The sequence below is a fragment of the Entelurus aequoreus genome, linkage group LG06, assembly GCF_033978785.1.
Source record: "Entelurus aequoreus isolate RoL-2023_Sb linkage group LG06, RoL_Eaeq_v1.1, whole genome shotgun sequence".
Classification (NCBI taxonomy): domain Eukaryota; kingdom Metazoa; phylum Chordata; class Actinopteri; order Syngnathiformes; family Syngnathidae; genus Entelurus; species Entelurus aequoreus.
The window spans coordinates 36,675,552-36,689,322 of NC_084736.1; the positions used below are offsets into that span (position 1 = coordinate 36,675,552).

Here is a 13,771-nt window from a genome sequence, read left to right on the forward strand (position 1 = left end):
ATATATATATATACTTTTTTTTTTTTTTAAAGGGTTGAACTGTGCCAAGGAACTCCGTGCACTTTTGATTGATTTGTTTATTAAATAAATGTGCTTCATGCATTCAAACAAAGTCAAGTAATAGTATTCTTCTCAATTGTGACACTGATATGTCACTTTTACTGCTTCAAATTTGGGTATCGGTCCATGGGTAATATAGAAGACTGGATCCAAGCGAGGAAAGAGTTTTTGAGGTTGGACTCACCCTGCTCGTTGTCGTGCGCCTGGTGCTGCGAGGCCGGGTCCTTGAGCAAGGCAGCGTACTTGTGCAGCAGGTTGACCAGCACCTCCAGCAGGCCCACCTCCCGCAGCACATCGCTGAAGACCAGGTCGTGGCGCGCCAGCTTGAGCAGCGTGCGCACGGCCGTGATGCTGCAGGCGTGCGAGGTGCTGGACTTGAGCAGCACGCTGACGCTGAACAGCTCTTTGCACGGCACGTAGTTGAGGCTGAACACCACCAGCTCCAGCAGCTCAAAGTACTTGGCCTGCGCCTCGGGGACCCGGCCCACACGCTCGGCCAACTGCGACAGCGTGTGCTGCGACTCCAGGATGAAGTAGTTGGCCGGCTCGGCGCCGTAGATGTTGCCGATGGCGTCCAGCAGCATGCAGGCCAGGCGGCTGCTCTTCGCCTGCAGGAAGGCGTTCTGCAGCACCGAGAAGGCCTGGATGTTGCGCACCGTGTGTCCTGTGAGCAAAAACTGGATTTAAGAAGGTGTTCTGCAGCACCCAAAAGGTCTAGATGTTGTCCTGTAAGCAAAAACTGGATTTAAGGAGTTCTGCAGCACCCAGAAGGTCTAGATGTTAGGTATAATGTATCCTGTAAGCAAAAACTGGATTTAAGAAGGTGTTCTGCAGCACCCAGAAGGTCTAGATGTTAGGTATCATGTGTCCTGTGAGCAAAAACTGGATTCAAGAAGGTGTTCTGCAGCACCCAAAAGAAGATGTTAGGTATCATGTGTCCTGTAAGCAAAAACTGGATTCAAGAAGGTGTTTTGCAGCACCCGGAAGGTCTAGATGTGAGGTATCATGTGTCCTGTAAGCAAAAACTGGATTCAAGAAGGTGTTCTGCAGCACCCAGAAGGTCTAGATGTGAGGTTTCATGTGTCCTGTAAGCAAAAACTGGATTTAAGAAGGTGTTCTGCAGCACCCAGAAGGTCTAGATGTTAGGTATCATGTGTCCTGTGAGCAAAAACTGGATTCAAGAAGGTGTTCTGCAGCACCCAGAAGGTCTAGATCAGGGGTCACCAACGCGGTGCCCGCTGGCCTGTTCTAAAAATAGCTCAAATAGCAGCACTTACCAGTGAGCTGCCTCTATTTTTAAAATTGTATTTATTTACTAGCAAGCTGGTCTCGCTTTGCTTGACATTTTTATTTCTAAGAGAGACAAAACTCAAATATAATTTGAAAATCCAAGAAAATATTTTAAAGACTTGGTCTTCACTAACTGACAAAGAAACTGATAACAGATTTGGTGTCCAGTTCAAAGTGTGACATGATTTATTTAAAAATTTGAGAGTTCACTTTTGTATTTTACATGAGTTATTATTTGTACAAACATGGTGCAAAGTAATTCATGACTTGTTAAAAAATGCTAGTGGCTAGCTAGTTAAAATGGGATATTGTGATTTCACCAGACTGTCTTAGAAGTGATCATTTGAAAATGTTCAATTTGAAAAATGTGCACTTAGAGGAAATATAAAAATAAAGTGTTGCATATTGATATGCATCTGTTTTTATATATATTTATTGTGAGAAATCATTAAGATGATCAGTGTTTCCACAAAGATAAATATAATTAATTATTAATAATAACATAGAGTTAAAGGTAAATTGAGCAAATTGGCTATTTCTGGCAATTTATTTAAGTGTTTATCAAACTGGTAGCCCTTCGCATTAATCAGTACCCAAGAAGTAGATCTTGGTTTCAAAAAGGTTGGTGACCCCTGGTCTAGATGTTAGGTATCGTGTGTCCTGTAAGCAAAAACTGGATTCAAGAAGGTGTTCTGCAGCACCCAGAAGGTCTAGATTTTAGATATCATGTGTCCTGTAAGCAAAAACTGGATTTAAGAAGGTGTTCTGCAGCACCCAGAAGGTCTAGATGTTAGGTATCATGTGTCCTCTAAGCAAAAACTGGATTTAAGAAGGTGTTCTACAGCACCCAGAAGGTCTAGATCAGGGGACACCAACCTTTTTGAAACCAAGGGCTACTTCTTGGGTACTGATTAATGCGAAGGGCTACCAGTTAGATACACACTTAAATAAATTGCCAGAAATAGCCAATTTGCTCAATTTAGCTTTAACTCTGTTATTATTAATAATTAATGATATTTATCTTTGTGGAAACACTGATCATCTTAATGATTTCTCACAATAAATATATATAGAAACAGATAAATATCAATATGCAACACTTTAGTTTTATATTTTCTCAAAGTGCACATTTTTCAAATTGAACATTTTCAAATGATCACTTCTAAGACAGTCTTGTGAAATCACAATATCCCATTTTAACTAGCTAGCCACTAACATTTTTTAACAAATCATGAATTACTTTACACCATGTTTGTACAAATAATAACTCATGTAAAATACAAAAGTAAACTCTCAATTTTTTAAATCATGTCACACTTTGAACTGGACACCAAATCTGTTATCTGTTTCTTTGTCAGTTAGTGGGAAGCCTGGCATTGCATGCTGTTAACTAGTGTGTTGTACTCTGGTGTGTAACTTGACACTGCAACTCTGAGTGAGTCTTGCAGATGTGCATCAGTGAGGCGTGTTCTGTGTTTGTTCTTGATGAAGTTCATGTCAGAAAAGGCTGATTCACAAAGATAAGATTTTTCCTCATTGTTTGCGGAACCTTCTTAATCTTTTGGACATATTTTCACAGCAATCTGGCCTTAAGCTTAATTATGATAAATGTAAAATGTTAAGGATCGGAAATCTAAAGGGAACGTCCTTTCGAATGGAATGCAAAGTGCCTGTTTTGTGGACAGATGGACCAGTTAACATACTTGGTGTTGTTGTCCCAGAAAATCTGGAAGATCTAGGCTCAGTAAATTATGATAATCGACTAAGAAAGCTGGACAAAATTATGCAATTATGGAAAGGGAAATCCTTAACCTTGTATGGTAAAATGTCTATTGCCAACTCGTTAATTATTTCTCAATTTATTTATTTGTTTTTGTCATTACCAGCTCCATCACAAAACTTTTTTAAGATTTATGAGCGGAGGGTCTTCGATTTTGTCTGGAACGGCAAACCAGAAAAGATTAAAAGAAAGGTTTTGTACAAAGAGTATGAATATGGGGGCCTGAAACTTCTCAACCTTGAAGCTATGTGTCTGTCTTTAAAAGCATCAATTGTTCCAAAGATGTATTTAAACATTGAGTGGTACACAAATGTCCTGTTGGACAAAAAACATGTACTGTATCAAAAGAAATTGTATCCTTTTTTACAAGTGATCCCCTCCCAGAGAGTCTGCTGGGAAACATGGCGGGGTTCATAAAGGAAACAATCCACTCATAGTGGTGTTTTCAATTTTATGTGCCAGAAAAAAGAGACGATATTTTGCAGCAGTTAATATGGATGAACTCTAATATTGTAATAGATGGAAAGCCTTTCTTTTGGAAAAATATGTTTGAAAGAGGAATCATTTTTGTCAATGATATTATCAATGAGAATGGTAAAATTATGAAGTATGATGAATTTAGAGCTATGTATGGTGATGCTTGCTCAAGCTTTTCATTTTATCAACTAACTGGAGTAATTGGGAAAAGATGGAAACAAATAATTAATTATGGAACTACTAAATTATTAGTTTATAAACCTCTAATAAGAAATTCTAGTTGGCAAAAAGGAACTAAAATAAATAGAAAAATACATAATTTTTATTTAATAAAGAAATCTTTGAAGGCTGCCTCATACAACACAAATGGAAAATGGGAGGACTTTTTTGACTGCCCGTTGCCATGGGATGCCATATTCAAATTAATCTTTAAAACCACTATCGATGTGCAAAATCGTTATTTTCAAATTAAAATTATTTATAACTTCTTACCCACAGGGAAAATTTTAAAATTATGGAATATGACAGAGTCAGATGATTGCCGATTTTGTTGTCAGGAGCCTGAATCCACCCTGCATTTGTTTTGGTATTGTCATATTGTGTCTTTGTTTTGGGTGGAAGTTGAAAAAATGTGTTTAAGGATTGGTTTGTTTATGAAGCTTAATGTGGTTTCTGTTATTTTAGGAGAGTTCATTGACAATCATGATTTAGTCAATTTAATTATAGTACTCGGTAAAATGTTTATTTTTAAGGCCAACAACAGATATTCACTTAGTATTACTTTCTTTAAAACATTTATTCAGTATTTTCTAACTTTAGAAAGTTACATGGTTGAAAACGATAATGATGCCAAAAAACATTAAAAAAAAGATGAGAAGTCCTCAAAGGCTTATTTTGAAAGTATAATTATGTTTATAGATTATATGATATCTGTTGTTGTGTTCCCTAATTTGAGTGACCTGAACATAATCTGGACTGTACATAAATGCTTATTTTGAAAATGTAATTTTGTTTATAAATTATATGCAATCTGTTGGGTTCCCTAATTTTTTTCTGTGTACATGAATGAAGGTGTGTGTTGCTGAGTCCGAATTGGACATTATCTGGACTGGGCCTGGTTTAAAAAACCCTTTAAACAAATCTAATTTCATTGACAACCTGGTCTGTTGAAGATAAGGCCCTTTTTTAAAAAATAAAATAAAATAAGATAAATAAATAAAAAACATTTTCTTGGATGAAAAAAAAAGTAAAACAATATAAAAATAATTACATAAAAAATAGTAATTAATGAAAATGTTAGTGGACCAGCAGCGTATACAATCATGTGTGCTTCAGGGACTGTGTCCCTTGCAGATGTGTTGTCTATGTTGTGGGAACCAGAATATTGGTAGCAGAAAGAAATAACCTCTTTTGTGTGAGTGGGTGTGGATGAGTGTGCATGGGGGAGGTTGTTTGGGTTGATGCACTGATTGAAAGTGTATCTTGTGTTTTTTCTATGTAGATTTAATTTTAAAAAAATAAAAAAAATAAAAAATGTTTTTAATTTTTATTTTTTATTTTTTTTAATTTTTTTTAGAACAGGCCCGCGGGCGACTCATTTGGTCCTTACGGGCGACCTGGTGCCCGCGGGCACCGCGTTGGTGACCCCTGGTCTAGATGTTGTCCTATAAGCAAGAACGACCTACGGTGAGACATGCTAGCATGCTACATTCTGAGCTGAGGTCCGTATTGTAATACACTTTTCCACCACTTGTGGCAGTAATGACAATATCAAAATAAAAGAAGAAGTCTGGAGATAAAGTCAAAAATAATTTCTTAAGCGCAAAAATTATGACTTAAGTGAAACTGTATTTTTATTTGCACTTCAATTTAATGGGCAGTTTATTTAAGAAACATAATTATTATTTCTTATCAATTTAGTTTGAGGCAGCACGGTGGTAGAGGGGTTAGTGCGTCTGCCTCACAATACGAAGGTCCTGGGTTCGATCCTGCGCTCTGGATCGTTCTGTATGAAGTTTGCATGTTCTCCCTGTGTGCGTGGGTTCCCTCTGGGTACTCCGGCTTCCTCCCACCTCCAAAGACATGCACCTGGGGATAGGCCCCTCCCACCTCCAAAGACATGCACCTGGGGATAGGCCCCTCCCACCTCCAAAGACATGCACCTGGGGATAGGTTGATTGGCAACACTAAATGGTTCCTAGCGTGTGAATGTGAGTGTGAATGTTGTCTGTCTATCTGTGTTGGCCCTGTGATGAGGTGGTGACTTGTCCAGGGTGTACGCCGCCTTACACCCGAATGCAGCTGAGATAGGCTCCAGCACCCCCGCGACCCCGAAAGGGATAAGCGGTAGAAAAAGGATGGATGGATGGATGGAATTTAGTTTGAATGTATTTATGTGAGCACTGTGTGATTGTGTGGCTGTCAATCATTCACACGATCACATTCAACACCAAAACACAATCTAGTTATTTGTATTATTATTTGTATTATTTTTATTATTATTATTATTATTATTATTGTGCGACTGTCCAATCATTCACACAATCACATTCAACACTAAAACACAATCTAGTTATTTTTATTGTTATTATTTTGTGACTGTCCAATCATTCACACAATCACAATCTACACCAAAACACGATCAAGTTATTTTTATTATTATTATCATTATTATTATCATTATTATTATTATGTGACTGTCGAATCATTCACACAATAAGATTCTACACCAAAACATGATCTAGTTATTTTTATTGTTATTATTATTATTATTATTAGTAGTAGTAGTAGAAGTAGTAGTAGTAGTATTTTTATTACTATTACTATTACTATTTTTATTATTATTATCATCATTCCGCCACAAAAGTTAGGCACGTTCCACAGCCCCCAGTTTTCATCCGATCAGAACCGTTCCAGTATCAAAACATTCAGCTTGATCGGGAATTGTGAGCTCCCCAAAAACATTTCTTTAAAAATATCCCAGATTACCCCAAATTCCCGGTTTTCCGGGACATTTTGCCCATTGAAAATGAATGGGCCGTTTTTCAAACATGCACAAATCCCACATTTCTCACCCGATTGGAAGCGTTCTCCATCCACACCACTCACCTTGGACAATCAAACTACCATCCACACACTCCACTCACCTTGGACAATCAAACTACCATCACATGCGTTCATATCATGTGACAAGCTTTATCCTGTTAAACTGTCAGTATGTTGGATAGAATGATTGAATAAGTTATAAAATAAGATGAATAATTCAGCGTTAATATTGGAGTGGGAGATGAGATCATTAGGAGAGTCAACAGTATTTACAGTCAATACACGTCTGAGACCAGGAGGGAAACTGAAACATTTGTGGGTCTCAATGAGCCAGACAGGAAGTGGACTTGACAAGTCATATCAAGCATCACTGAGCCTTGTAGACACGTTACATGAATCAGCTCTTCCTGTGCAGTTACTTTGGAGCAAAGTGAAAGTGAAAGTGAAAGTTTCACCTTTGCCCGAAGGCTGCGGGAGAACAAATCCGGGCAGCAAGAAGGGGGCGCCGGTGGTCAGCCCGGCCGGTTTGAGCTCCGTCACACCGTAGGTGGTCAGACATGTGACCAGGTTGACCAGGTCCTTCAGCGCGTCCCTAGATTCGTCCTCCTTGGTCTGCTCCAGCCTGTCCACAGGGAGATCCCAGGTCTTAGCGTGTCCACGGCGTGTGCGCGCATGTCCCCGGCCCTACGTACCTCAGCATGAGATTGCACAGGAAGTTGTAGCCTTGGCACATGCGGAAGTCGTCCAGCAGCGTCTGGGACACATCGCTGGAGTCCTTGAGGAAGCAGGAGAGGCCGGCGAACATCTCCACGATCTCCAGAGGTGAAAGGTCGTCCGACTGCTGCATGTTCTGCACGCATGTGGCCAGGCATTTTTTCTCTAAGGACAAGAGACAGGAGGTGGAAGAACTGCAGGACGTGACCAACATGGCGGCGACAAAATCGCATCACTTTTCTCGACAAGAAGTCAAAGTCTGAGTTTGATCTCGCACAAACCACCAGGAGCTGACATGATCCCTAGAAAGTCTGGAACTTTGTTTATCTCAGCAGGCTGTAAAGTGCTTTTCTAATGACCTGTCTGATAGAACCCAATGTGTCCAGTTCTCCTCTTCCATCTATGGAAATCATCTCTGTGATCATGTGTTTTAAGCAGCTGACTCGCTCATATATTGTTCCTCCCACCTGTGGCGCAAACCTTTCAGCTTCTGCAGTTGGCTTTTGATGTTGTTCAGTACCATCTTTTAATGTTGTTCAGTTCCAGCTTTTGATGTTGTTCAGTACCAGCTTTTGATGTTGTTCAGTCCCAGCTTTTGATGTAACAACACATGTGACATGCTAACAACACATGTGACATGCTAACAACACATGTCACATGCTAACAACACACATGGCATGCTACATGTGTCACATGCTAACATGTGTTACATGCAAACAACACGTGTGACATGCTAAAAACACATGTCACATGCTTACAACATGTGTGAAATGCTAACAAAACCTGTCATATGCCAAGAAAATTTGTGACATGCTAAAAATGTGTGAAATGCTACCAACATGTGTTTTACACGTGTCACATGCTAACAAAATATGTGATGAGCTAACACATGTTACATGCTAACAACACATGTGACATGCTAACACGATGTTGTTCAGTCCCAGCTTTTGATGTTGTTCAGTCCCAACTGACTAAGCTGAGACAATAATAATAATAACAATAATTGCTGAGACCAGTGCTAAAGGCAGATACATCTAAGGTGATGCTACTTTCAAATGGCAAACTACTGCCATTGATTATTCCAAAAATATTAACTGCTCAAAAGGTTGAACTTGAAATGGTCACGACATGATGATTTATGTTTTATTACTGCTTGTGCCAACTTGGTCGACCATTGCACTTTGTATGCAAAGGCAAACTGTTCCATCTTTCTCAGTCCCTACATTTTCTCAAGGGATGATTTTTATTTAAAAACAACTTCTTGATCTGGTTCCCCCTTAGTTCTCTTCTGTTATGTGGAGAGACTCCGGTCGCTAAAGTTCAAGGTCACAGGACATACTTTGAATGTTTATTCTGGTAAAAAAAATCTTGGTAGATTCGCTGCTCCATGGTCATGGAATGAAATACTAAAGGATCTGAGGTTACCCAAACTCATCACTTTGGGGGAATTTCAGGCCATTTGAAAAGATGGAGAAGCTCTGCTTGTTTTTATTGAAACATTTTATGTTTGACCTGTTCATGTTTATGTTGTAAATCATTTGTACTTTTAACTCTATTTGGTGTTGTTGTTCTATTTAATCATCAAACCTGTTTCTGCCCCCTTGATCAGCTCACGCTCGCTAAAGAGATTTTAACTTCAATGAGTTTTCCACCTGCTTGAATAAGAAAATGAGTCATGTTTCACTCTCTCTTCAGCTAACATTCAGGAGAATGAAGTCATGTTGTCACATTCACTGGTTCCACAATCAGTCCATTTCTCACCAAGTACGATTCTGACTCACAAATGCAATATTTTCTTTTTGGCCCCATCCAGTGTTCTGAAAATGACTTTTGAAAAGTAATTAATTCTAGTTACTCATTACTTTATCAAAAATAGTTATTTATTCTACAAACTAGGGCTGTGAACCTTTGGGTGTCCCACGATTCGATTCAATATCGATTCTTAGGGTCACGATTCGATTCAAAATCTTTTTTTTTTTTTTTCAATTCAACACGATTCTCGATTCAAAAACAATTTTTTCCCGATTCAAAAGGATTCTCTATTCATTCAATACATAGGATTTCAACAGGATCTACCCTAGTCTGCTGACATGCAAGCAGAGTAGTAGATTTTTGTAAAAAGCTTTTATAATTGTAAAGGACAATGTTTTATCAACTGATTGCAATAATGTAAATTTGTTTTAACTATTAAATAAACCAAAAATATGACTTATTTTATCTTTGTGAAAATATTGGACACAGTGTGTTGTCAAGCTTATGAGATGCGATGCAAGTGTAAGCCACTGTGACAATATTGTTCATTTATTTTTATTTTTATAAATCCATCCATCCATCCATCTTCTTCCGCTTATCCGAGGTCGGGTCGCGGGGGCAGCAGCTTAAGCAGGGAAGCCCAGACTTCCCTCTCCCCAGCCACTTCGTCCAGCTCCTCCCGGGGGATCCCGAGGCGTTCCCAGGCCAGCCGGGAGACATAGTCTTCCCAACGTGTCCTGGGTCTTCCCCGTGGCCTCCTACCGGTCGGACGTGCCCTAAACACCTCCCTAGGGAGGCGTTCGGGTGGCATCCTGACCAGATGCCCGAACCACCTCATCTGGCTCCTCTCGATGTGGAGGAGCAGCAGCTTTACTTTGAGCTCCCCCCGGATGGCAGACCTTCTCACCCTATCTCTAAGGGAGAGCCCCGCCACCCGGCGGAGGAAACTCATTTCGGCCGCTTGTACCCGTGATCTTGTCCTTTCGGTCATAACCCAAAGCTCATGACCATAGGTGAGGATGGGAACGTAGATCGACCGGTAAATTGAGAGCTTTGCCTTCCGGCTCAGCTCCTTCTTCACCACAACGGATCGATACAGCGTCCGCATTACTGAAGACGCCGCACCGATCCGCCTGTCGATCTCACGATCCACTCTTGCCTCACTCGTGAACAAGACTCCGAGGTACTTGAACTCCTCCACTTGGGGCAGGGTCTCCTCCGCAACCCGGAGGTGGCACTCCACCCTTTTCCGGGCGAGAACCATGGATTCGGACTTGGAGGTGCTGATTCTCATCCCAGTCGCTTCACACTCAGCTGCGAACCGATCCAGCGAGAGCTGAAGATCCTGGCCAGATGAAGCCATCAGGACCACATCATCTGCAAAAAGCAGAGACCTAATCCTGCAGCCACCAAACCAGATCCCCTCAACGCCTTGACTGCGCCTAGAAATTCTGTCCATAAAAGTTATGAACAGAATCGGTGACAAAGGGCAGCCTTGGCGGAGTCCAACTCTCACTGGAAACGTGTCCGACTTACTGCCGGCAATGCGGACCAAACTCTGGCACTGATCATACAGGGAGCGGACCGCCACAATCAGACAGTCCGATACCCCATACTCTCTGAGCACTCCCCACAGGACTTCCCGAGGGACACGGTCGAATGCCTTCTCCAAGTCCACAAAACACATGTAGACTGGTTGGGCAAACTCCCATGCACCCTCAAGGACCCTGCCGAGAGTATAGAGCTGGTCCACAGTTCCACGACCAGGACGAAAACCACACTGTTCCTCCTGAATCCGATGTTCGACTATCCGGCGTAGCCTCCTCTCCAGCACACCTGAATAGACCTTACCGGGAAGGCTGAGGAGTGTGATCCCACGATAGTTAGAACACACCCTCCGGTTCCCCTTCTTAAAGAGAGGAACCACCACCCCGGTCTGCCAATCCAGAGGTACCGCCCCCGATGTCCACGCGATGCTGCAGAGTCTTGTCAACCAAGACAGCCCCACAGCATCCAGAGCCTTAAGGAACTCTGGGCGGATCTCATCCACCCCCGGGGCCTTGCCACCGAGGAGCTTTTTAACTACCTCAGCAACCTCAGCCCCAGAAATAGGAGAGCCCACCACAGATTCCCCAGGCACTGCTTCCTCATAGGAAGACGTGTTGGTGGGATTGAGGAGGTCTTCGAAGTATTCCCTCCACCGATCCACAACATCCGCAGTCGAGGTCAGCAGAACACCATCCTCACCATACACGGTGTTGATAGTGCACTGCTTCCCCTTCCTGAGGCGGCGGATGGTGGTCCAGAATCGCTGCGAAGCAGTCCGGAAGTCGTTTTCCATGGCTTCCCCGAACTCCTCCTATGTCCGAGTTTTTGCCTCCGCGACCGCCGAAGCCGCACACCGCTTGGCCTGTCGGTACCTGTCCGTTGCCTCAGGAGTCCTATGAGCCAAAAGAACCCGATAGGACTCCTTCTTCAGCTTGACGGCATCCCTCACCGCCGGTGTCCACCAACGGGTTCTAGGACTGTAACTAATATTGATACTGTTGTTGATAATATTCATATTTGTTTTACTACTTTTGGTTTGTTCTGTGTCGTGTTTGTGTCTCCTCTCAATTGCTCTGTTTATTGCAGTTCTGAGTGTTGCTGGGTCGGGTTTGGTTTTGGAATTGGATTGCATTGTTATGGTATTGCTGTGTATTTTTTTGTTGCATTGATTAATTTATAAAAGAAAACAATTTTTTTTAAATAATAAATAAAAAATTGATTTTTTTAAAATGAGAATCGATTCTGAGTCGCACAACGTGAGAATCGCGATTCAAATTCGAATTGATTTTTTCCCACACCCCTACTACAAACAGAACTACTCTTTAATAAATGTCATTAAGAATAGGGAGAGTATATCTGGCATATAAAATGGAGAGACGTTTCATGAGAGCAGAGTGTGTGTATATGTGTGTGTATGTATATTAGGCTTGTACCGTATACCGGTATTAGTATAGTATTGCGATACTAATGACCGTATTTTTCGGATTATAAATCGCTCCGGAGTATACGTCGCACCGGCCGAAAATGCATAATAAAGAAGGAAAAAAACATATATACGTCGCACTGGAGTATAAGTCACATATTTGGGGGAAATTTATTTGATAAAATCCAACACCAAGAATAGACATTTGAAAGGCAATTTAAAATAAATAAAGAATAGTGAACAACAGGCTGAATAAGTGTACGTTATATGACGCATAAATAACCAACTGAGAACGTGCCTGGTATGTTAACGTAACATATTATGGTAAGAGTCATTCAAATAACTATAACATATAGAACATGCTATACGTTTACCAAACAATCTGTCACTCCTAATTGCTAAATCCCATGAAATCTTGTTTTGTTTTTTTTTGTCATAAAGAAATACAACCATGTGTGCTTACGGACTGTATCCCTGCAGACTGTATTGATTTATATTGATATATAATGTATATATTGTGTTTTTTATGTTGATTTAGTTAAAAAAAAAAAAAAAAAAAAAAAATTGTAATTTTTTTTAAATTACCGGTACCGGGCCGTGGCCCGGTGGTTGGGGACCACTGAACTAGACGATGACATGAATGAAGGTGTGAAAGTACCGTGGATGTATTTGACCACGTTGACGCTGAGGCCGTGTCGGGAGATGGTGGTGAGGACCTCGCCGGCGCTGTGCCTCCATGGCAGGTTGTGGGGGGGGCACCAGGAGGTGATGGCGCTGAACAGCAGGTGGAGGTCGTCCTTCTGGGCCAGCTCCTCGGCCGGCGACACAAAGGCGCACAGCTTGACCAGGATCTGGGGCCAGGTCCAAGGTCAACTTGTGCCAAAGGAACAAAGATCCTTTATTTCGCCGCAACCTTCTCTCACCTGCACAAAGACCTTCTGGAGCAGCGCTCGGCGGTCGGCCAAGGGCAGCTCTGTGGGGGCGTGGCCCGGGCCCACCGTCTTCTCCTGGGGTGGTGGCAGCGGCGGCGGAGGAGGAGGTGGTGGCGGGGCAGGGGCCTCGGCCATGTGGGGGAGGTCGAAGAAGAGATAGAGACATTTGACCAGCGTGGACGGCACCGACATGGTCGTCATGCAGTCCACCGTTTTCTGAAAAAGGTGCAATACTTCTTCACCTGCGATATCACCGCCTTTTGATACCGATACCATATCAGCAGGAAAGGACTTCTTCCATATTTTCTTCTCACACCATTCCAAAATGGAATGTTTGTCCTCAAACTTCTACACACATCATGACAAAGTAAAATGCTTTTTTTTTGCAAATGTATTACAATTAAAAAAGTATTTAAAACAGCATATTGTAGTTTTGGTCAGGTGTTTGCTGAGAGGTAAGACGCACCTGTCCTGAACAGGCCAACAGGTTGATGGTGGTGAGGAGCATCCAGCCGCGACTGGCCTCCTCGCTCTGGTTCACCTCCAGGAACTGGACTATGGCTCGACTGGCCGCCTCTGGTTCACATGAGGGGAAAAAAGTGTTAAGACACGCCCCCTTTATGACAGGTAACACCTGTATCACGCCAACTGCTCCAACACTAAAAGCACAACTAAAACATGCCTGTGACGTGTCAAAAACACCTGCATCACGCTAAAATAACACCTGTGTCCTGGTAAAAACCTTTGCAT

At 41.8% G+C, this 13,771-nt stretch overlaps 1 protein-coding gene across 4 annotated transcripts in view; it reads right to left on the minus strand.

Moving 5' to 3' along the window:
* wdfy3 (WD repeat and FYVE domain containing 3) overlaps positions 1-13,771 on the minus strand; it is a 202,441-nt gene that overhangs the window by 124,201 nt on the left and 64,469 nt on the right. For all 4 annotated transcript variants that reach the window (XM_062050680.1, XM_062050679.1, XM_062050678.1 and 1 more), the window contains exons 4-9: positions 13,488-13,597; positions 13,013-13,237; positions 12,748-12,940; positions 7,345-7,531; positions 7,108-7,274; positions 245-724 (exon numbers count right to left, since the gene is read on the minus strand). In XM_062050680.1, coding sequence (XP_061906664.1) covers positions 245-724; positions 7,108-7,274; positions 7,345-7,531; positions 12,748-12,940; positions 13,013-13,237; positions 13,488-13,597 — 1,362 coding nt within the window. The remainder of the gene's footprint in view (positions 1-244; positions 725-7,107; positions 7,275-7,344; positions 7,532-12,747; positions 12,941-13,012; positions 13,238-13,487; positions 13,598-13,771) is intronic.